Source organism: Bombina bombina, chromosome 3 (assembly GCF_027579735.1).
Source record: "Bombina bombina isolate aBomBom1 chromosome 3, aBomBom1.pri, whole genome shotgun sequence".
NCBI classification, from domain to species: domain Eukaryota; kingdom Metazoa; phylum Chordata; class Amphibia; order Anura; family Bombinatoridae; genus Bombina; species Bombina bombina.
The window spans coordinates 490,837,965-490,861,970 of NC_069501.1; the positions used below are offsets into that span (position 1 = coordinate 490,837,965).

General features: G+C 37.6%; 1 protein-coding gene across 2 annotated transcripts in view; it reads left to right on the forward strand.

Annotated features, from left to right (window-relative positions):
• Nucleotides 1–24,006, forward strand: part of DHRS11 (dehydrogenase/reductase 11) — a 312,134-nt gene that overhangs the window by 237,235 nt on the left and 50,893 nt on the right. The window contains exon 7 of one of the 2 annotated variants that reach the window (XM_053706835.1): nucleotides 598–6,553. The exons of the other annotated variant lie outside the window; for it this stretch is intronic. Within the exon in view, the coding sequence (XP_053562810.1) occupies nucleotides 598–639 (42 nt within the window). The 3' untranslated portion in view covers nucleotides 640–6,553. Of the gene's footprint in view, nucleotides 1–597; nucleotides 6,554–24,006 lie in introns of those variants that run through there. 2 annotated transcript variants of the gene reach the window in all.

Below are 24,006 nucleotides of genomic sequence, written 5' to 3' on the forward strand. Positions count from 1 at the left end.
ATGTGCAGCCACCAATCAGCAGCTAGCTCCCAGCTTCTGGGCCTACCTAGGTATACCAAGAGAAAAAAGCAAATTCGATAACAGAAGTAAATTGGATTGTTTAAAACTGGATGCTCTGAATCATGAAAGAACAAAATTGGGTTTCATGTCCCTTTTTAAAGATAACAAAACCATTTTTTTAAATTAAAAGTAAATTGAAAAGTCATTATAAATTGCATGCTCTTTCTGAATGATGAAAGTTTCATTTTTACTTTACTGACCCTTTTTAACATTTAAAATTCCACTGTTCATATTCATTATTCATATGTTAACATTTTTGAATGACAGAATGAATATCAAGGGGAACATTTCATCAACAATTCAATATCAAAATTCCAGAATTTGCCCAGGCCTAATTTCACCTCATACTGTCCTCAAAATAGCATCTTATAAATCACTATATTTCAGGTGTTATTACCCATGTAATTGTATTGTTCCTAGGTGCTTTGTCAATCTTGTTACTGAATAAATATCACATAATTTTGCTTGTTACTTTTTTCTTTTCTTTAACCCTTTTCAGTATCAAAAATGTAACTTTTTTTCCCCTTCTGCTTTCAGATTGGAGACATTCAGATGAGACCTACAGAACAGCTATTATAGTGTTGTTGTTCAATGAAGATAAACATTCAAAAGAAAGGGACTGTGCTTTTCATTTCCTCTGCTGGCTTACTGAAATTTTGTAATCAATTCCAGAGGATCATATTGCAGAAAATATTTGTTTTGGCTTTGGACATTATTTACCTAAAGGGGCGGTGAAAAAGTATTTTACTTTCATGGCTGTTCAACTTCTATAGCAAACATATTGCTAATCGGAAGTATATTCTTTTTTTGTTGTTTTCTACAAGATATTAAAACTTGACAATAATGGAAGACTACTGGAATTTAACAATTAGAACACAGACGTTTTTATCCTAAATACCACTCAGTTTTATCTTTTTTCTTATCTTTGGAACTAATTTTATTTGGGGTGAATTACGGGAGAGATCTGTTTCTTATTGTTTGTCTGAAAAGCGACAGTGAAAATGAATTTAAGGATTTTTCCATGCGTTTCTCAGACAGCTTAATTTCCAATCAATACGTTACAAGCGGATGCTTGTGGTTTTGCAACGTGATGCGTCTGACATGTGTTCTGAACTTTGTACTATAGAGATAGCTGCATAGATAAAACAGGGTGATGTGTTTAATTAATGTGATTTGAAGTATGTCATATGTAGTTTTTCATAATCATGGTTTATAAAGGATAATTAAAAATGTTCCATTTGTCATTTCCTCTTAAAATGGAATTCGCTGTCGAAATTACCATTCTTATTACTAACAGCCATTAAAGGGATATGAAACCTAATTTTTTTCTTTCATGGTTCAGATAGAGTGTGCAATTTTAAGCAACTTTCTAATTTATATTATATAATATATTAATTCTATTGTCAATATTTCTTTGTTCTCATAGTATTTTTATTTGAAAAAGCAGAAATGTAAGCTTAGGAGCTTACATTTAGGAGCTTACATGTAGCCACCAATTAGCAAGCGCTACCCATATGCTAAACCAAAAATGGGCCGGCTTCTAAGATTACATTTCTGCTTTTTCAAATAAAGATTCCAAGAGAACAGAGAAAAATTGATTATAGAAGTAAATTAGAAAGTTGCTTAAAATTGCATGCTCTATCTGAATCATGAAAGGAAAAATGTTGGTTTAGTATCCCTTTATTTATTATGGTCTTGTTTGTTAGTTGCGGACATGATACAAGCACGACTGGCTTTCTGAGCAGCTGTAGTATTAATGCTGGTGCACTGAGAATATCTAGATATGCTTCAGATGCATGTATATACGGAAAATGTTAAAACTAAAATAGTGATAACTTTTGTTAGAAGCATGTTTGCTAATACATGTATATTGCAAATATGTTTTTATTCTAAGATGTAATTCATTTATGTGCATTTAAATTTTTACCGGAATTTCCCTTTAAGATGATACTGGAGATTTATACTAAACTCACTTTATTGGTCCTATTCATTAGAATTCTTGTGTGCAGGACCTTGTGTTTCTTTTTGCTGGATTTTCAAATTAAAAGCTATTCTAATATTCTAATTTGAAAACCCAATGGTATCCCACAAGTTTTTAAAGGGACATTAAGCATTTTGAGATTGTATTATGTAATTTAAACTTGTTGGTGTCCTAATTCCCTGAAGTTCTATAAAGTAATGAGAGCTGCCATGTTGAAACCTAGGTATCCCTTTATCCAATCTCTTTTGCGGGCAGATAAAGTATGCAAGCAATGGCTGTGTGGAATATAGCAATGTTAAAGGAAAATTAAACCATATTACATAGCTTCTTAAAGGGAAAGTGTACACCAATTTTCATATAACTGCGTTTAATAGACTCTACTATAAAGAAGATTATGTACAGGTACTGATCTCTAAATCCAGTATAAAACCTTTTAAAAACGTACTTAAAAGCTGCAAGTTAAGCACTGTTGATGAGGTTAGGCTGGGGCACCCAGTGAAAGGGGCTGGGAAAGCTGTAAGAGCAGACACTCCCCCATCCCCCCTTCCCTGCATATGAGAAGACAGATTATAGCCTCCTGCTTGCTCCTGTTTATGTAAACGTGCGTATATATCTGATACTTTGGGGCTTGGTTAGGAGTTTGAAAATCAGCACAATGTTATTAAAAAAAATAAGCAAAACTATACATTGTTACAAAACACTCCCAGATGGGCTATATAAATAGATCTACAAAACATTTTTGCAAAGAAAAATCTAGTGTTAAATGTCCCTTTAGAGGATCATTTAAATACAGTAGAATTGTATCATCAACAAGTGCATAATAAAAAAGACAATGCAATTACTTACTCAAAATTTTAGACATAGACTTTTTTTTCTTCTTACAAATTTAAAAATGTACTTAAATTTGCTGCCCCCGTACCATGTGACAGCCATCAGCCAATAAAAGGCTTTTATACATATATGTGAATTCTTCCACATGCTCAGTAGTAGCTGATTATTCAGAAAGTGTGCATATAAAAATACTGTGCACAGTTTACTAATGGAAGTCAATTGGAAAGTCTCTTAAACCTGCATGCTTTACCTGAATCATGAACGATTCATTTAGACTTAAACACACACTTTATTTGTCCATAGTTGTCCTCAGATAAACTTAAAGGGACACTGAACCCAAATTTTTTCTTTTGTAATTCAGAAAGAGCATGCAATTTTAAGCAACTTTCTAATTTACTCCTATTATCATTTTTTCTTTGTTCTCTTGCTATCATTATTTGAAAAAGAAGGCATCTAAGCTTTTTTTTGGTTTCAGTACTCTGGACAGCACTTTTTTATTGGTGGATGAATTTATCCACCAATCAGCAAGGACAACCCAGGTTGTTCACCAAAAATGGGCCGGCATCTAAACTTACATTCTTGCATTTCAAATAAAGATACCAAGAGAATGAAGAAAATAATATTGATAATATTGATAATAGGAGTAAATTAGAAAGTTGCTTAAAATGTCATGCTCGATCTGAATCACAAAAGAAAAATTTTGGGTACAGTGTCCCTTTAAGTACTTTAAAAAAAGTGTAAAGTTTTATTTTTTATAATATTTATACAACTAATATAGGGTATTGACAGCGTATTTTACCAGCAATTACATCACAAAATGCCTCATACTATAATAACCCAAAAGTACAAAGTTGCAAAAAAAACATAAAAAAAATATTTTTCTCATTAATCTGGCAGATAAAAGACAAATAAACTGGATTCCCTGATTTAGCAATTACATCACAGCTGAAATGTATGTTGATTAATGCTAACAGGTGACGTGTGCAATTAACCTGTTATCCAAAACCATAAAAATATATGTGCAAGTCTCTCAAAGGGATTTGAACAGGGACATTTTGGGCCCAGTGGGCATATGTGCCTGTTGTGTTATTGATTTATTGATTTCTACTTTATAGTAGTATAAAAGTGTAACTTTAATTGTTTGGACAGGTGTTTTTTTTTAATCTATTTGGGGATGTTGTCCAATATGGCAGGGTAATTTTTTACGCATATGCAAAACCAATGTTTACATAAATAACTATATACCTGATAACAACGGGATAAGTGATGTATGGGTATTTATCAAGTCCTTTTTGCTGTGGAATTAACTCATAAAAGGCCACTTGATAAGTAGGCAGTAGAGATCTGAATGCGGAAGAAGGCGGCCGCTCGCGGCATCTCACTCTTTTCATAGCCAGGTTTCTTTTTGTGAAAGTACAACACCCTAAGATCTGGGCAAATCTAGATCTTAGCGTGTTATACTTTCACTAGAAGGAATCGGGATTGGAAAAGAGACAAATTCCGTGAGCTTCCACCGCATTCGCATCATGACTAATGATCCGAGTGCACATGCCTACTGATAAGTAACTAGACGTTTGATTGTGATATTCAAAAAACATGACTTGCACAATCTTAAGTACAGGGCCGTTTGTTTAGCAAACCAATAATGAACAAAGAAAGTGGTGCCGATAAACACTAGAAATGTCTGATTGTGCTCATCTGCAAATGCAACCAATAGATGGTGATCAACTCCATAATTTTAAATATATATCTACATATTCCCAAGTTTGTCTTTACATTATATCTGTCATTTATTTACTGTTAAATGTCCCTTTAAATACCTCCTACACCTTACCATGGGGATGTTTAACCTGCTGTATTCCAACTTGTCGGAATACCCTTTTCCAACAGATTTTTGATGGATTTTCAATTTCAACATCTTATACATCATGAAAACTAATTCTGCCTGTGTCAAGGAGCAGGTTGTGAATGATTTTTTTCTTTCTACATGCTCAATTCAAAATATTTTGTTCAAATCACATATTTAAAGGGAAGCTGTACTGTCATTTTCACAGTATTGTGTTCACAATTATTTTTTATACCAGCTGCATAGTATTAAATATTCTGGAAAGTGTGTTCCTTTAATCTTGCAATTTTAATAGCTGTTTTTGCTCATTGAAACAACCATCCATAATGAAAATTGTAGTACCTAACTATTGGCTTTTGTGCATAGAGAGAGAGAAGACAAACAGACATTTTGATACATTACAATGGATCCAGCATTTGAAAATCCATCACACTATATATGTAAGCTCAGATCTCTTTACTCTTGGTACAGGTTAACATCATAATAGAAAAAAGAAAATTACATCTTTTTGCAATGACTGCCATGACTTTTTGAGCCCAAGTTATTTTATAAAACAATAATAATTAGTTACAACTAAAGTGAAGTTGAGAGTAAATATCCTCTGTATTTTGTCTTCATTTTGGGCCAGTTTAATAACATTTCATAGAGTGATCCATTATCCAGCCATACAAGCAAGCAGTGTCTTAAAGGCACATTAAACACTTTGGGATGGTAATATAAAATGATAAATCGTATATATAAAAAAAACTCTGTAATATACGTTCATTATTTATTTTGTCCGCTTTTTCTGTAATTCCATTCTGAAATTGTGAGCTTTTCAGTTCCTGTTAGAAATAGAAGTGCAGAACACTGTTATATTCCACACAGCCATTGACTGCACACTCTAGTGATCTATTTATAACTGTCTCTAATTGGCCACAGCAGCAAAGGTAACCTAAGTTACAACATGGCAGCTCCCGTTGTTTTATAGACACTAAAAATGTATACTTACTTTGTTAATATTTAAACAGCTAATGAGACTTTAAAAAATACATCTACATGTTGTTATTCTCAGACTAATCTTTTCTTTGAATGCATTATTCTATCTAGCATTTATTTAGTGTTTAATGTCCCTTTAAGTACGTCAATATAATGATATATTCTTAAACTGTAACATGTCAGTTAGTCTGCAGGCTCTCAAATGTGTCCCTTTCTGACAACAATTAAATATAAGGCACATTGGTTTATTGGGTAATAGATCTGCATATGAGAGAGAGTATAGACAGGTTAATTTCTGAAAAATCTGTAATTTACTTAAATCTATCACTCAACCTTAAAGTTTAATGAAGAATTTTTAGCATTTGGTTAAATGATTCAAAGTTCTGAACTATTGCTTATTGTCCATTCTGTATAATTAATTTGATCTTATTCTCCCTGTTTAGTGTCAACATTTGTATGAATTAAACTTGTTCATTTCTAATTCAATCTTTTTTTTTGCCATGCTGTCAATATAGGATGTTTTCAGGACTCCTATAATAAAAGGAATATTTCTTCCCAGCATTTAGTATAAATAAGATGCCAGGAAAAGTTAGTTTGAAGGAAATAATAATAAAAAAATCCCTTTCTTTCCTTATGTATATTCTGATTGTTCATTTAATGACCTTTGATTGAGCATCTTTGTTCACATGACTATAAAGTTTTATATTACCTCAATACGGTGTATGAACAATACTTAGTAAATGTAATATATTTTTGTATTCTTTTTAAAATTAAGTGATATAATGTTTTTGATTATATTTCATTTTTCACTATTTTTAATGTCTTTTTTCCATGGCTAATAAACATCTGCATAATAATTTTAGCTTTTTTTTTTTTTTTTTTTTTATTTGGTGATATGGGTGCGGCATTAGTCTTTTGATAGCAACACTTTATTTCCTGCAATACAAAATAAGCCAAGGATGTTCCAACATATAACTTGGCAGTTAAAGGATCTGTTACACACTAAGTATTTAAATCGATATGAAACTCAATATTTTTTTATTATTATACTTTATTTATGAAGCGCCATCATATTCCGCAGCGCTGTCCATGGATACAGATCATTTAAATAAAACAATAATATAAAACTTCTAAGACTAAGAGACAGGACAGAATTTATAAACACATACAGGAGGAATCGAGGGCCCTATTCCCGTGGGAACTTACAATCTAGAAGGGTAGGAGGTTGAGAAACAGGAGGTGAGGACTGCAAGATTGAGAAAGATGTTAATGCAGAGTTAGAGGAGGGAAATTTTGTTAGGTAAAAGGAATATTATTGAGTTGGGTGGTAGGCTTCCCTGAACAGAAAAGTCTTCAGAGAGCATTTAAAGGAAGAAAGATTTGGGCAAAGCCTGACAGCACGAGGGAGAGTGTTCCAGAGGGTAGGTGCTGCACAACAGAAGTCCTGCAGTCTAGCATGAGAGGAAGTGATAGTCGCAGAAGCAAGGAGCAGTTCATTGTTGGATCTTAGTGGGCAGGCTGGAGTATACTTGTTGATTAGAGAGGATAGGTAGAGGGCAGCGGAGTTGGTGAGTGCTTTGTATGCAAGGGTGAGAAATTTGAATTTAATCCTGCTGTGTATGGGGAGCCAATGAAGGGACTCACAGAGAGGTGCAGCAGATACAGAGCGGCGGGAAAGGTGGATCAGTCTGGCAGAGGCATTTAGGATGGATTGAATAGGGGTGAGGCGGGAAAGAGGAAGGCCAGTAAGTAGGTTATTGCAGTAGTCAAGTCGGGAAATAACAAGGGAGTGGATTATTTGCTTTGTGGTGTTAGCGTACAGAAAAGGTTGAATCCTGGAAATGTTGCGTAGATGGTTGCGGCAGGATGTAGAAAGCGATTGGATATAGAGGGGTGAAGGATAGATTTGAGTCAAGTGTAACTCCGAGGCAGCGGACTTGGGGCGATGGGGAAATGGTGATGCCGTCAACAGGGATAGAGAAGTAACAGGTCGGCGTAGAGCTTGAGGGGGGGATAAGAAGGCGCTCAGTCTTGGACATGTTAATCTTTAGGTGGTGAGAGGCCATCCAGGAAGAAATACCAGATAAGCCGTCGCTGACATGAGAAAGGACAGAGGGAGAGAGAGCAGGGGTGGAGAGGTAGATCTGGGTGTCATCAGCATAGAGGTGATATTTGAAGCCATAACTGTTGATAAGTTTACCCAGTGAAGAAGTATAAATGGAGAAGAGTAGAGGACCCAGAACAGATCCTTGAGGTACTCCAACAGACAGAGGCATTAGAGAGGAGGAGTCATTGGCAAATGACACAGAAAAAGACATGTGAGAAAGATAAGAGTGAAACCAGGAAAGAGCAGTGCTACAGAGGCCAAAAGAGCTAAGGGTCTGTAGGAGGAGGGGGTAGTCAACTGTATCGAAGGCAGCTGAGAGGTCAAGTAGGATGAGTATGGAGTAGTGGCCTATATTTTTAGCAGAGAGAAGATCGTTCATAGCCTTGGTAAGGGCAGTCTCAGTTGAGTGTTTGGGGCGGAATCCGGATTGCAGGGGTTCAAGCAAGGAGTTGATGATTCAGACAGAACATATGATTTTTAACAACTTTCCAAGTTACTTCTATTATCTAATTTGGTTTGTTCTCTTGGTATCCTTTGTTGAAGAGCATATCTAGATAGCCTAATTAGCTGGGAGCTAGGTTCTGATTGGTGGGTGCACATATACATATCTCCTATCATTGGTTTAGCACTGTGCTCAGCGAGCTCTCAGTAGCGCAATAATAGTGTAATAACAAAAGTAAATTGGAAAGTTGTTAAAAATTGTTTGTTCTATCTAAATTAAAGAAAAACAAATTGGGTTTCATGTCCCTTTAAAGTGATGGTAAAATCTCTCAAAGTTTATTTAAAAAAAAAGTAAATGAATACTTCTTTTGTATTAAAAAATAAATAAAAAATACTCAGAACATAATGTAAGATTTTTATTCCTTTAAAGGGATATAAAACCCATTTTTTCATGATTCAGATAGAGCATGCAATTTTCAGCAACTTTCTAATTGACTTCTATTATCATTTTTCTTCGTTCTCTTGGTATCTTTATTTGAAAAGCAGGAATTAAAGCTTAGGAGCCGGCCCATTTTTGGTTCAGCACCTGGGTAGCGCTTGCCGATTGTGGTTAAATGAAGCCATCCAATCAGCAAGCGCTACCCAGAGTGAAGTCCCTGGAGTTTAATATTTATACATATATAATACACTTGGAGGGACTTTAATATCACTTTTAAATTGAATTGTTTTAAAGCAGACATGTCCAGATTTGTTCTGACAAATACAGTACTAAGTGAGAGGTGGAAGTCAACATAAAATGCATTAGAGAATCAGTGAGGCCCTCAGACAGTTAAAGGGATAATAAAGCCATTGTTAATTTATGCCTCAAGTGATTCACAGCAATACAAAAGATCTGACTCTAAAATGATTGTTTCAAAAACACTTAGGCCTAGATTTGGAGTTCGGCGGTAAAAGGGCTGTTAACGCTCCGCGGGCTTTTTTCTGGCCGCACCATAAATTTAACTCTGGTATCGAGAGTTTAATCAAATGCTGCGTTAGGCTCCAAAAAAGGAGCGTAGAGCATTTTTACCGCAAATGCAACTCTCGATACCAGAGTTGCTTACGGACGCGGCCGGCCTCAAAAACGTGCTCGTGCACGATTCTCCCATAGGAAACAATGGGGCTGTTTGAGCTGAAAAAAAACCTAACACCTGCAAAAAAGCAGCGTTCAGCTCCTAACGCAGCCCCATTGTTTCCTATGGGGGAAACACTTCCTACGTCTGCACCTAACACCCTAACATGTACCCCGAGTCTAAACACCCCTAACCTTACACTTACTAACCCCTAATCTGCCGCCCCCGCTATCGCTGACCCCTGCATATTTTTTTTAACCCCTAATCTGCCGCTCCGTAAACCGCCGCAACCTACGTTATCCCTATGTACCCCTAATCTGCTGCCCTAACATCGCCGACCCCTATATTATATTTATTAACCCCTAATCTGCCCCCCTCAACGTCGCCGACACCTGCCTACACTTATTAACCCCTAATCTGCCGAGCGGACCTGAGCGCTACTATAATAAAGTTATTAACCCCTAATCCGCCTCACTAACCCTATCATAAATAGTATTAACCCCTAATCTGCCCTCCCTAACATCGCCGACACCTACCTTCAATTATTAACCCCTAATCTGCCGAGCGGACCTCACCGCTACTATAATAAATGTATTAACCCCTAAAGCTAAGTCTAACCCTAATACTAACACCCCCCTAATTTAAATATAATTTACATCTAACGAAATAAATTAACTCTTATTAAATAACTTATTCCTATTTAAAGCTAAATACTTACCTGTAAAATAAATCCTAATATAGCTACAATATAAATTATAATTATATTATAGCTATTTTAGGATTAATATTTATTTTACAGGCAACTTTGTAAATATTTTAACCAGGTACAATAGCTATTAAATAGTTAAGAACTATTTAATAGTTACCTAGTTAAAATAATTACAAATTTACCTGTAAAATAAATCCTAACCTAAGATATAATTAAACCTAACACTACCCTATCAATAAAATAATTAAATAAACTACCTACAATTACCTACAATTAACCTAACACTACACTATCAATAAATTAATTAAACACAATTGCTACAAATAAATACAATTAAATAAACTAGCTAAAGTACAAAAAATAAAAAAGAACTAAGTTACAAAAAATAATAAAATATTTACAAACATAAGAAAAATCTTACAACAATTTTAAACTAATTACACCTACTCTAAGCCCCCTAATAAAATAACAAAGCCCCCCAAAATAAAAAATTCCCTACCCTATTCTAAATTAAAAAAGTTACAAGCTCTTTTACCTTACCAGCCCTGAACAGGACCCTTTGCGGGGCATGCCCCAAGGATTTCAGCTCTTTTGCCTGTAAAAAAAAACATACCATACCCCCCCCCCAACATTACAACCCACCACCCACATACCCCTAATCTAACCCAAACCCCCCTTAAATAAACCTAACACTAAGCCCCTGAAGATCTTCCTATCTTGTCTTCACCATACCAGGTTCACCGATCCGTCCTGGCTCCAACATCTTCATCCAACCCAAGCGGGGGGTTGGCGATCCATCATCCGGTGCTGAAGAGGTCCAGAAGAGGCTCCAAAGTCTTCCTCCTATCCGGCAAGAAGAGGACATCCGGACCGGCAAACATCTTCTCCAAGCGGCATCTTCAATCTTCTTCCATCCGGTGCGGAGCGGGTCCATCTTGAAGCAGGCGACGCGGATCCATCCTCTTCTTCCGTTGTCTCCCGACGAATGACGGTTCCTTTAAGGGACGTCATCCAAGATGGCGTCCCTCGAATTCCGATTGGCTAATAGGATTCTATCAGCCAATCGGAATTAAGGTAGGAATTTTCTGATTGGCTGATGGAATCAGCCAATCAGAATCAAGTTCAATCCGATTGGCTGATCCAATCAGCCAATCAGATTGAGCTCGCATTCTATTGGCTGTTCCGATCAGCCAATAGAATGCGAGCTCAATCTGATTGGCTGATTGGATCAGCCAATCGGATTGAACTTGATTCTGATTGGCTGATTCCATCAGCCAATCAGAAAATTCCTACCTTAATTCCGATTGGCTGATAGAATCCTATTAGCCAATCGGAATTCGAGGGACGCCATCTTGGATGACGTCCCTTAAAGGAACCGTCATTCGTCGGGAGACAACGGAAGAAGAGGGATGGATCCGCGTCGCCTGCTTCAAGATGGACCCGCTCCGCACCGGATGGAAGAAGATTGAAGATGCCGCTTGGAGAAGATGTTTGCCGGTCTGGATGTCCTCTTCTTGCCGGATAGGAGGAAGACTTTGGAGCCTCTTCTGGACCTCTTCAGCACCGGATGATGGATCGCCAACCCCCGCTTGGGTTGGATGAAGATGTTGGAGCCAGGACGGATCGGTGAACCTGGTATGGTGAAGACAAGGTAGGAAGATCTTCAGGGGCTTAGTGTTAGGTTTATTTAAGGGGGGTTTGGGTTAGATTAGGGGTATGTGGGTGGTGGGTTGTAATGTTGGGGGGGGGGGTATGGTATGTTTTTTTTTACAGGCAAAAGAGCTGAAATCCTTGGGGCATGCCCCGCAAAGGGTCCTGTTCAGGGCTGGTAAGGTAAAAGAGCTTGTAACTTTTTTAATTTAGAATAGGGTAGGGAATTTTTTATTTTGGGGGGCTTTGTTATTTTATTAGGGGGCTTAGAGTAGGTGTAATTAGTTTAAAATTGTTGTAAGATTTTTCTTATGTTTGTAAATATTTTATTATTTTTTGTAACTTAGTTCTTTTTTATTTTTTGTACTTTAGCTAGTTTATTTAATTGTATTTATTTGTAGCAATTGTGTTTAATTAATTTATTGATAGTGTAGTGTTAGGTTAATTGTAGGTAATTGTAGGTAGTTTATTTAATTATTTTATTGATAGGGTAGTGTTAGGTTTAATTATATCTTAGGTTAGGATTTATTTTACAGGTAAATTTGTAATTATTTTAACTAGGTAACTATTAAATAGTAATGATAGCCTGATGAAACAGCCCATAGGCGGCTGAGAAACGCGTCGCTGTGTTATTAAAGATTTTTACTTTTATATACACTTGCTGGTGTGGTATTTTTGACCTAATAACCTGTTGTGGGGTTTCATACACCCCTCTCCTATCCACCGTTATACTACTGGAAGCGGAGGATCACTTGCCGTGGTTTGTCTACTGGGCGACTTATGGTTCCAGCTTGCTGATATTGCACCTGGAGGTGCTTTGTTTCCTGTGAGTATACCCATTAGGGCTATATTCTCCCTGGGCTCAAACAATACTAGGCCATGTTGGTTTGCCTCTCTCTTTTCTAGGCATAGGATCTTAGGCTCTCAAGGAACACCGACTGGATCTATTTGGAGGTATATCAGTGAGCTGAACTACTGTGAAGTTTCAGCCTGCCCCACTAGCACCACCTGGGTGCTTGACGTTTGTGAGTATATATAGTGCCTTCTATATATTTATTTCTTTGTTTTGGTGGTACTGGGCCATGGTGGCGCCTCTGTGTTCTTCTATTTGCAACTATTAAATAGTTCTTAACTATTTAATAGCTATTGTACCTGGTTAAAATAATTACAAAGTTGCCTGTAAAATAAATATTAATCCTAAAATAGCTATAATATAATTATAATTTATATTGTAGCTATATTAGGATTTATTTTACAGGTAAGTATTTAGCTTTAAATAGGAATAAGTTATTTAATAAGAGTTAATTTATTTCGTTAGATGTAAATTATATTTAAATTAGGGGGGTGTTAGTATTAGGGTTAGACTTAGCTTTAGGGGTTAATACATTTATTATAGTAGCGGTGAGGTCCGCTCGGCAGATTAGGGGTTAATAATTGAAGGTAGGTGTCGGCGATGTTAGGGAGGGCAGATTAGGGGTTAATACTATTTATGATAGGGTTAGTGAGGCGGATTAGGGGTTAATAACTTTATTATAGTAGCGCTCAGGTCCGCTCGGCAGATTAGGGGTTAATAAGTGTAGGCAGGTGTCGGCGACGTTGAGGGGGGGCAGATTAGGGGTTAATAAATATAATATAGGGGTCGGCGGTGTTAGGGGTAGCAGATTAGGGGTACATAGGGATAACGTAGGTGGCGGCGCTTTGCGGTCGGAAGATTAGGGGTTAATTATTTTAAGTAGCTGGCGGCGACGTTGTGGGGGGCAGGTTAGGGGTTAATAAATGTAATACAGGGGGTCGGCGGGGTTAGGGGCAGCAGATTAGGGGTACATAAGTATAACGTAGGTGGCGGTCGGCAGATTAGGGGTTAAAAATTTTAATCGAGTGGCGGCGGTGTGGGGGGACCTCGGTTTAGGGGTACATAGGTAGTTTATGGGTGTTAGTGTACTTTAGGGTACAGTAGTTAAGAGCTTTATGAACCGGCGTTAGCCAGAAAGCTCTTAACTCCTGCTATTTTCAGGCGGCTGGAATCTTGTCGTTAGAGCTCTAACGCTCACTTCAGAAACGACTCTAAATACCAGCGTTAGGAAGATCCCATTGAAAAGATAGGCTACGCAAATGGCGTAGGGGGATCTGCGGTATGGAAAAGTCGCGGCTGAAAAGTGAGCGTTAGACCCTTTAATCACTGACTCCAAATACCAGCGGGCGGCCAAAACCAGCGTTAGGAGCCTCTAACGCTGGTTTTGACGGCTACCGCCGAACTCCAAATCTAGGCCTAATTTTGTTAGTTAAATATGGACTATTTTGCAGGGCCAAGACACACCCCTTGACAGCCTCAGGAATTCTGGTTATCTTGCTTCCTTTGCTGCAGCCAATTAGGAACAGATAAAAATGAGCTCCTGCACTTATCAACCAATGACTGTACAGCATGTAGGAATGTCAAGGTTCTGCATGCCACAGAATGCACTCCAGACGTAAAAAGCTATTCATTGTTCATTAGTTTTTAAATTTTGCATAAGTAAACATTTTGGGATAGATTACAAGTAGAGCGCTAATTTATTGCATGCCCGCAAATGGGCAAACTCATCCTTTTACAGGCGCACAATAAATAACCAGCCATTACAAGTGGCTGGTTATTGATACTGCGAGCTTGAGATAGCAATTACCGTTTAAAAAAATTAATCATAAGTCAGACCTTTGGTTAATTTTTTTAATGTCCCTCAATTGCCCCCCAAAAAAACATGTGAGGTCCCTTTATGAAAAAAAATAAAAACTGCACTAAGCCATTTTTGGGGGCTAAAGTTGGCGAGTGTGGGGTGTTAGAAATAATAAAACAGCACTGAAAAGTGCCTTTACGTAGCGGTCTATGGGGGACCATGTGTTCCCAGTAAATATAAATGTATATGCCTATATAAAATATATACTAACATATGTAGAGCGATTTTGTCAATTTTGTGAGCGCAGCTTCTGTGCACATTTGTTTGCGTTGATATTACTAAATTAAGCGCAAATATCGATTTTCCACTCAACTGGTAATCTTATGGGAAAATACATTTACTTACTTTTTTTACTTAGGTAGTAAAATCTTATTTTAAAAACTTTATATTTTCATTAAAGATTACAATAGAACTCAAGAACATTGCTTGTGACACCAATAAGTGGCTTTTCTACATAGAATTTTTTTTCTAAAAGACAGTAAAGTCAAAATAATCTTAATTTGATTGGATAGAGCATGAAATGTTAACTTTCCAAATTACTTTTATAACCAATTTTGCTTAGTTTTATATTGTTTGCTATATAACGTGCCATATAAGACGCTTGGGAGCTCCAATCAGCCTACGTATGTTTACTCTTCAACAAAGGATACCAAGGGAACAAAGTAAATTGTAAAGTTGTTTAAAATGACATGCTCTAACTGAATCATGAATGTTTAATTTGGACTTTACTTTCCCTTTAACGTTCATCATAATTGTTTTGCAGACTAAATAAATAATCCCCAAACCTTTGCACTGTAAAAATGTTTTTTAAAAACATAACTTATGTTTACCTGATAAATTAATTTCTTTCATGGTGGTGAAAAAGTCCACAATCCAGTACTCCTTCCTGGGAATTACTCTTCCCTGCCACCCGAAGAGCTCTATAAAACTTCTCCCACCTCACTGGTAACTCAGGCTGATGTATAGCCAAGCAAAAAGAGGTAGAAAAGAAATAAGAGCAAAAAATAGGAGAAGGAAAAAAAGATAAACACTAAGATAACACCGGGTGGGGTCTAATGGGCTTTCACTATGTTTTCTTTTATACCCAATCCATTACTCCTGAGAACTAATACCCAAGATGTTGAGTCCACGAGTAATGGGACATAAAGGGAAAGATATAAAGGACATCTTTTATTTTCCCAGGGCAAAACACACACTTTAATTACTTTAAAATAAAATCACCCAACAGGCAAAAATAAATTAACCTGAGACAACTGTCTGAAGAATTTTCCTACCACAGGCTGCCTTAGAAGAAGTAAAAAACATCAAAATTGTAGAATTTATTAAATGTATGTAAAAACAGACCAAATGGTTGATTTATCAATCTCTGGTGGACATGATACGCTATCCACCAGACATCACTGAATGCCGACAGCATACGCTGTCTGCATTTAACATTGCACAAGCAGTTCTAGTGAACTGCATGTGCAATGCTGCCCCCTGCGGATTCGCGGCCAATTGCCAGCTAGCAGTGATGTCAATCAACCCGATCGTATAGGATCGGATTTGTGGCCAATTGCCAGCTAGCAGTGATGTCAATCAACCCGATCGTATAGGGTCGGGCGGATTGATGTCCGCAGCCTCAGAGCAGGACCAGTTAAGGAGCAGCGGTTTTTAAAACCGCTGCTTCATACTGCTGTTTCCGGTGAGCCTGAAGGCTCGCGCAGAAACAGGGGCATCAGGGACCATGTGACCCTTGATGTAGCTGCCTAGCAAATTTGGTCAACTGATGCCTCATTCTTAAAAGCCCAATAATTGGCAACTGATCTGGTAGAATGAGCAGTAATCCGTTTAGGTGCAGGATGACCTGCTTTCAAGTAAGTCTTATGGACCAAACGTTTCAACCAAGAAGCCAAAGAAAAGGCACAAACTTTCTGCCCTTCTCTGGAAACAGAAAAATTAAACTCAAAGTTTGTCTATAATCCTTAGTTGCATCAACATAATACTTACATTATCTAACATCATCCAAATTATGAAGAATTCTCTCCAAAGAAGTCTTAGGATTTGGACACAAAAAAGGCACAATCATTTCCCGAATTATATTGTCTAAAGAGTAAGACACAACCCTAGGTAAGAAGAAAAATTTGGTCCATAATTTATCCTGATGAAAAATGAAGTGAGGATCACATGAAAGAGCAGATAATTCAGAGGCATTTCAAACATTAGAAATAGCCACACAAAAAAACTTCCATGAAAGAAGCTTAATATCCACTTTATGCCTAGGCTCAAATGGAAAAGCCTGCAAAATTTTCAAAACCAAATTAAGACTCCAAGGAGGATAATTTGGTTTAATAAAAGGTTTAATTCTAGCCAAAGCCTGAGCAAAACCACAAATGTCAGAAATATAAGCAATCTTCATGTGGAACAGAATTGAATTAGGAAAAATCTGACCCTTCAAAGGACTGGCAAATAAACCCTTCTCCAAATCATCCTGCAAATACTGAAAAATCCTATGAGTTCTAAAAGAATGCCAGGAAAAACTAAGATCCGAACATCAAGAGATGAAGGCTCTCCAGACCTTTATGATAAATCTTCCTGATCGCAGGCTTACAAGCCTGTATCAGAGTCTCAATAACAAAATCCATGATACCTCTCTGCCTAAGAACTAAACATTCAATCTCCAAGGAGGCCAACTGGACATCTGAACCAGATCTGTATACCAAATTCTGCAAAACCAAGCCGGAGCAGTCAGAATTACTAATGCCTCCTTTTACGGGTTTCTGGCAATCACTCTGGGATGCAGAACCATAGGTGGAAAATACCATCAGCTAGTTGAAATGACCACAGAGCCACCAGAGCATCTACAAACACTGCTTGAAGATTCCTTGACCTTGTACAGTACCTGGGAAGTTTGTGGTTCAACCTAGAGACCATCAGATCTATCTCTGGGAGACCGCAAAGATATACTATTTGATTGAAAACATCCAGATGGGAGGGACCATTTACCTGGATGCAGAGATTGACAACTGAGAAAATCCGCTTACTAGTTGTCCACTCCTGAAATATAAACAGCAGAAATGAGTCAGCAATTTACTTCTGCCCAGGAAGAATTAAAGATACTTCCTTCATGGCTAGGGAACTGTGCGTTCCCACCAGATGATTGACCTAGGCCACTGCTGTAACATTGTCTTTCTGAATATTAAGAAAAGATTCCCTTTTCAATAGAAGCAAAATCTGAAGGGCTCTGTAAATTTCAGAGCGTTCTAGAACATGTATTGGTTACCTCTCCTCCCAAGGGGACCAAACCCCTTGTGCTTGCCGAGACCCCCAAACGGCCCCCCAACCTGAAAGTGTAGTGATCACAGATAAACAAAAGAATCTCTCTGCATAATAAGCTGATGATTCGGCCACCAAAATGGAGACTGTCTTTTTCTGAAATCTAGATGAATCCTTTGAGACAGCTGCGTATTATCCCTGCACCGTTGCAGAAGCATGCAATGCTGAAGAGGCCTCATGTGGAAGCGAGCAAACTTAATAGCATCAGAGTCCCCAACCAATAGACCTGACACCTCCATACAAAGAACCAAAGATGAAAAGAGAGACCAAAGGTTTAGACAAGCAGACAGCTTCAACCCTCTGACAAAGAGAGTCTCATGGAAACTGAATCTATCTGAACCCCCAGAAAAACAACCTTTGTCTGAGAAACCAGTAACCTTTTTGGAAAATTTACTTTCCAACCATGTAGTTGAAGGAACAACAGTCTGCTGGTGTGAGATTCTGCTAAATGAAAAGATGGAGCTTTGAACCAAGATATCCTCTAGGTAAGAAAACACCACAATACCCAGAGTTTTGATCAGACAAAAGGTTACCCAGAACCTTTTAGAATAGTCTGGGAGCTGTAGCCAGACCAAATGGTAGATAAGCAAATTGAAATAGCTTGTCCAGAAAGGCAAACCTTAGAAACTGCTAATGTTCCCTGTGAATAGGAACATGAACGTAAGCATCCTTAAATCTATTGTGGACATAAACTGACCTTGCTGAATAAAAGGTAGAATAGTCTGAATAGTCTCCATTTTGAAAGTAGGAACGCTTAGACAATTTGTTCAGAGCCTTTAGATCCAGAACTGGTTAGAAAGTTATCTCCTTCTTTAGAACAATGAAGAGATTGGACTAAACCCCATTCTCTATTCCAACAATGGGACAGAAACCATCAAATCTGACTGAAGAAAGGCCTGAACATTCAATGGTGTTTTTCGGAAATACTGGACAGAAAAAAACTCCTTCTGGGAGGCCATGTTCTGAAACCTATTTGATAACCCCTAGAGAGTTTATTTAGAACCCAGGGATCCTGAACAGACTGAAACCAAGCTTCCTGAAAAAGGCATAACCTGTCCCATACCAGAGCCGCTGGAGCGGGGGCGTACTTTCACGCAGACTAGGTATAGGGAGTAGATTTCTTGGACTGCTTAGACTTGTTTCAGTTGGAACTTGGCTTCCAGACAGAGCCAAAGGAAACTTGTTTCTGACACTTCAAATTTACCTTTGCACTTGTTTTGAGAAAGAAAAGTCCCTTTACCGGGGGGGCGGAGCTAGCTGCCGTAACGACCAGATGTATATCTCATGAGCTCCTGCTAATCAAACTGAATTAACAGATTAATTCATCAATACTCCTAACATTCTGTGTACTATAGGATCTTGGAACATTTGGTGCATATACTGGTGGCACTAACGACTGGAGAAACGCTCCCAAGATACCAGACTTGGATATGCCAGGGATGAGTACTGCATCGGGTGCGTTCTATGAGACTCAGCCATGTGGACGTTAAAGCAATAGCCCGGTAACATTGAAATATGGAGGACTTCCTTGCAAGTTTTGCTGCTCTCATGGAAGAACAGGACAGGTTAATATGTGAGAGGTTCGACAGAATTTTGCTTTCCCTAACCGTGCCACCTGGGTGCGCAACTACTTTTGGAAGTGTGGACAGATGGCCTGAAAACCAGTATCCTACCGCGCAGAGAGCAGACAGGGAGAACTATACAAGACATCTGTCTGGCTGGCTCCTTGTATATAGCCCCTAAAAGGGGCGTAGGTGAACTCTTGCTGCCTACTGCTCTGGAACGGTTGCCGAACACTTCAGAGTTTTCAAGGGAGGTGTCACGGTACATAGCCGGGAGTGTAATTGGAAGACCTGCCAGGCTCTATATGACTTGTGCGGAGGGAACTAAGTTACTTCATACTGAGCTAACGATAACCGGCTGTTATTACCCTAAGTCTGGAATAGGTTGAGGGAGCTAGATTTCTCCAGCTCGAGAGAAGCAGCCGCAATCAACAGATCTTGCTGGTCATCATCCTGTGTGGCTGCGAACTGTCCTAATTCTGTGGGTTACATTGGATTAATATGTATAAGCACACCTTTCATACTGGGACTATGTGGGTCCATGCCCACCCTATTTGGGGTCTTAGCTGGCCACCTCCTAACGCTAAAGGGTTCAATCTCATGAATATGTAATACATGACCTAATGAATAATGGACTACAATTGTTGCCCCCATAGGTGGGCTTAGTATATCTGGGCGCATACTTTTGCACTTAGCAGGAGGGTAGCAGTATTGTTGCCTAGACATCATGCTGATGTAAGCTTTCCAAACAATTGTCTAATTAGGCATTCCTCATTATAAATACAGTCCCCATTTATTGCTTTGGAGCCCTCTTTCCTTTAGTTTGGGAAGTTGGAGTGCTTAGTTTGAATATTGGCTCAGCAGGGAAAGCTTAATAGTTTTACATTATAGGTGTATGCCTCCTCCCAGGTACACTTATTTCTATATACAGATTCGCTCTGTCAGCGGCCGAGATAGGGTGATCTGTCCAGACCCTTTATATTTTACAGGGAGGTGAGGGGAACTATATTCATATGCATGCTTTTCCCCCCTTATTGATGCAGCATACTACTGATATTAAATGAGGCTGTTGTTCTCCACTAGGGGTCAGGCTGCTGAAATAGGGGTTGCTTGCCAGGGGTGGAAGCTTTATTTGCAATTTTGATTGTTTGACTGTTCTTATGTTAACTTACAATGCTACATTAACCTGCTAATAGTGTCAATGGCACAATATACATGCTCTTCATCTTATTGTTTACAATTATTGTTACAGCTTTAAAATATATGCTTGGTCAAGGTACTGCCCTACGGTGTATTTATGGGGCTAAATATATTTAGGATGCCGAAATTAATTGAACCCCTATATTCTATAAAGCAGATGTCTAGGGTCAGATAGAGGCCAAAATATAAAAAGGAGGTGGGGAAGTGCTTAGACCTTTTTCAAAAGAAATAGCCGAAAGGGGCTTTAGTCTGTTCAGAAAGGGGGTAAGTTAAGTGTAGCTATTGTATTCCCTAATCACATGTTATATGTCACTGCAAGCGTTTTCCTTAACCTAGAGGTCCAAAACAGGACCACTACAATTTAGAAGCATCGTCTGCTCTGACAACATCTGCAGCGACTTCATCTATGTACCCCCCTCCCCCCCCCAAAACCCTCCGCAATTTCCGGCAGAGTTAGGGAGTCTCTGCCCTTCTCTCTACCACATATATAACCCTCCTATGTTTTGCACACAGCTGTGGACGGCTTTGGAGAAGCCTTTTTATGGTTGGGAGGTTCATGCATTGAAATTGTAGGTATTATAAAGTTTGTGGACTATATCAAGGACAAAAACAAGCCTGCATAGGTTATGATTTGGTCATTGTAATTAGGCTTATTCTAAGTTAGTTGTTTTAATTTGTGTTATTTGTCCTCCTGAGAATGTACTTAGTTAAAATGAGGTAATATACATGGCTAACCAAGGCGCCTTTTGCTTACGATATACTTAAATTCTACAGCTGTGCAGACATGTTTGTTTGGACCCAATATATAAATCTTGATGTATGTCAAATGGGCATGTTGCCATGATGTTTCTTTTAGAAATTGAATTTTTGTTTGCCATTCTACCTCAATAAAAATTACTTAAAAAAAAAAAAAAAAAAGTCCCTTTACCTAAAGTCACCAAACCAGAACCAAAAAAATATTTTCCCCATAAAGACCTTCTGGAAAGTACTGCAAAATACATACTTTTAGCATTAATTTCACAAATGAAAGCATTAGCACATTTTAAGCAACTCCAAAAGGTTTAAAAATAATCTTTGCTAACGGATTCTTCACAAAAATATGTCCAAAAAAGACTAATTAGCCAAAAAAGAAGCAGCAGCCTCATTGGCAATAGAAACTGTTGGTCTAAAAATATATCCTGCTTGCTGAAAAGCCCTCCTATTGAAGGATTCTAACTTCCTATCTACAGGGTATTTAAAGGAAGAGCTATCTTCCAAAGGAATAGTAATATTTTTAGCCAAGGTAGAAATGGCCCCATCCACTTTGGGAACAGTTTCCCAATACTCAATGTTAGAAGCCGATAAAGAACGACATTTACTTAAACCTTGACGAAGAATTAAAAGGAATACCAGGCTTAGCTCATTCTCTGGAAACTATCTCAGAGACTATATCAGGAATAGGAAACACTTGAGGAGATTTAACATAGGCTTAAAAATAGTATCTAAACCATTAACAGGTTTATCCCCATCTACTTTAACATCTAAAGTAATATCCTTTAAAAGTGAACAATTCTGTTCAACTTGTAACAAAAAAGAGGATGATTATGATTCATGATCAGAGGTAGACCCCGATCATCATGAAAAAAAATCTCCATCTGAGGACTCAGCAGCTTCACAACTGAAACATTAGCCTCAGCAGGCTTAGAGCTAGTTGAAGGTTAATTCTGAACTGAGCTTTTACGCTTACTTGAAGAAAACATGACCTTCAACATTTAAGAAACTGTATATTGAATAAAGTCCTTAACTGCATATTTTTTCATAATCACCTACAAGTGATGCATCATTATTCCCATTAGAGGAAGGAAAGCCATTTATTTTATATAAAATAAACAAAAGCTTAAAGGGACATGAAACACAATTTTTTTTTCTTTCATGATTTAGAAAGAGCGTGCAATTTTAAGCAACTTTCTAATTTACTTCTATTTTCAAATTTGCTTCATTTTCTTCTCTTGATATCCTTTGCTGAAAAGCATATATAGATAGGCTCAAGTAGCTGCTGATTGGTGGCTGCACATAGATGCCCTCGTATTATTTGGCTCACCCATGTGTATTGCCATTTCTTCAACAAAGGATATCGAAAGAATTAAGCAAATTAGATAAAAGAAGTACATTGGAATGTTGTTTAAAACTCTATCTGAATAATGAAAAAAAACATTTTGGGTTTAGTGTCCCTTTAATGGAACTTCCAGTAGGCCATGATACATTTAGCCACCAATCAGCAAGCACTATCCAGGTGCTAAACCAATAATGGGCAGGCTTCTAAGCTTTACGTTCCTGCTTTTCAAATATAGATACTAAGAGAACAAAGAAAAATTGATAATAGGACTAAATTAGAAAGTTAGTTAAAATGCATGTTCTATCTGAATCCTGAAAGAAAAAAAAATTGGTTTCATATCCCTTTAAGCAGCCAATCAGGATGCTAGACCCAGGACTTGCAAGGGAGCGTGCATCTGGCATGTGCAGGCACAGCCATGTTATTTTCATATTTAGTTTAGGGAAGTTTACTATGAAATCTTACAAGATATTCTTGAAATCTCATGAGCTCACAGCAAAACAATGCATGACCTCAGCACTGCTGACGCTGATTGGCTAAAAAAATGTCAACTTGCAGCTGGTCAGCAGCTGAAGTATAACTGCTCACAGAGCACTTACTCTGGTGAGCTGAAGAAATTTTGAGGTAAAATATTTTACTTTTTTACAGAGATGTTCAGGTGATATTTACTTGTCAGGTTTTTACAGTTATGCTGCATCACATTCAAGTGATTTAGCATATGAGTATTATGTCCCTTTATAACACTCCATTTGTGTAAGCTCCAAGATTCTGTAACCCACTTTAAATCATCATTCCATTGCCCTCTTCTGTTTCTCTATTATCCTTTTTTTTTTTTTTTTTTTTTTTTGCAACTGATTAATTTTTTTATTTATTTCTTTTTTTCTCTTTTTTTGGTATTTCTTCTTCATCTGGATAGAATGATAATTTGTAATACAAATTACTTAGGAGAAAAGTATGGATTGAAAATCATGTCTAATTGTTGTGTACCAATAAAAACATAGTGTGTGAAAGGTTTGTAAACTGTTGTATGTCATCTTTTTTTACATTGCCCTTGACTAGGGATTTTGTCATTTGTCAGATAAGTGATTATATTAAAGTCATAATTATGATTGTTGAATGTGTTAAAGGGGCTTGCAATGAGAATGTCACACTAGGCATAAAGGGAGGAACTTGGGATATACACTGTTCTGCCAACATTACTTTCTGAACTCTAGTAACCCACACTGTTTCTCTGAAATTACTATTTATAGGTATGTGTTTGAGCAAAATGAACATTTTTGTTTTAGTCTATAAACTGACATTTCTCCAAAATTCAACATCTAAATCATTTAGAGCATTTAGTATTTGCAGAAAATGACAACTGGTCAAAATAACAAAAAAAGATGCAGTGTTTTCAGACCTCAAATAATGC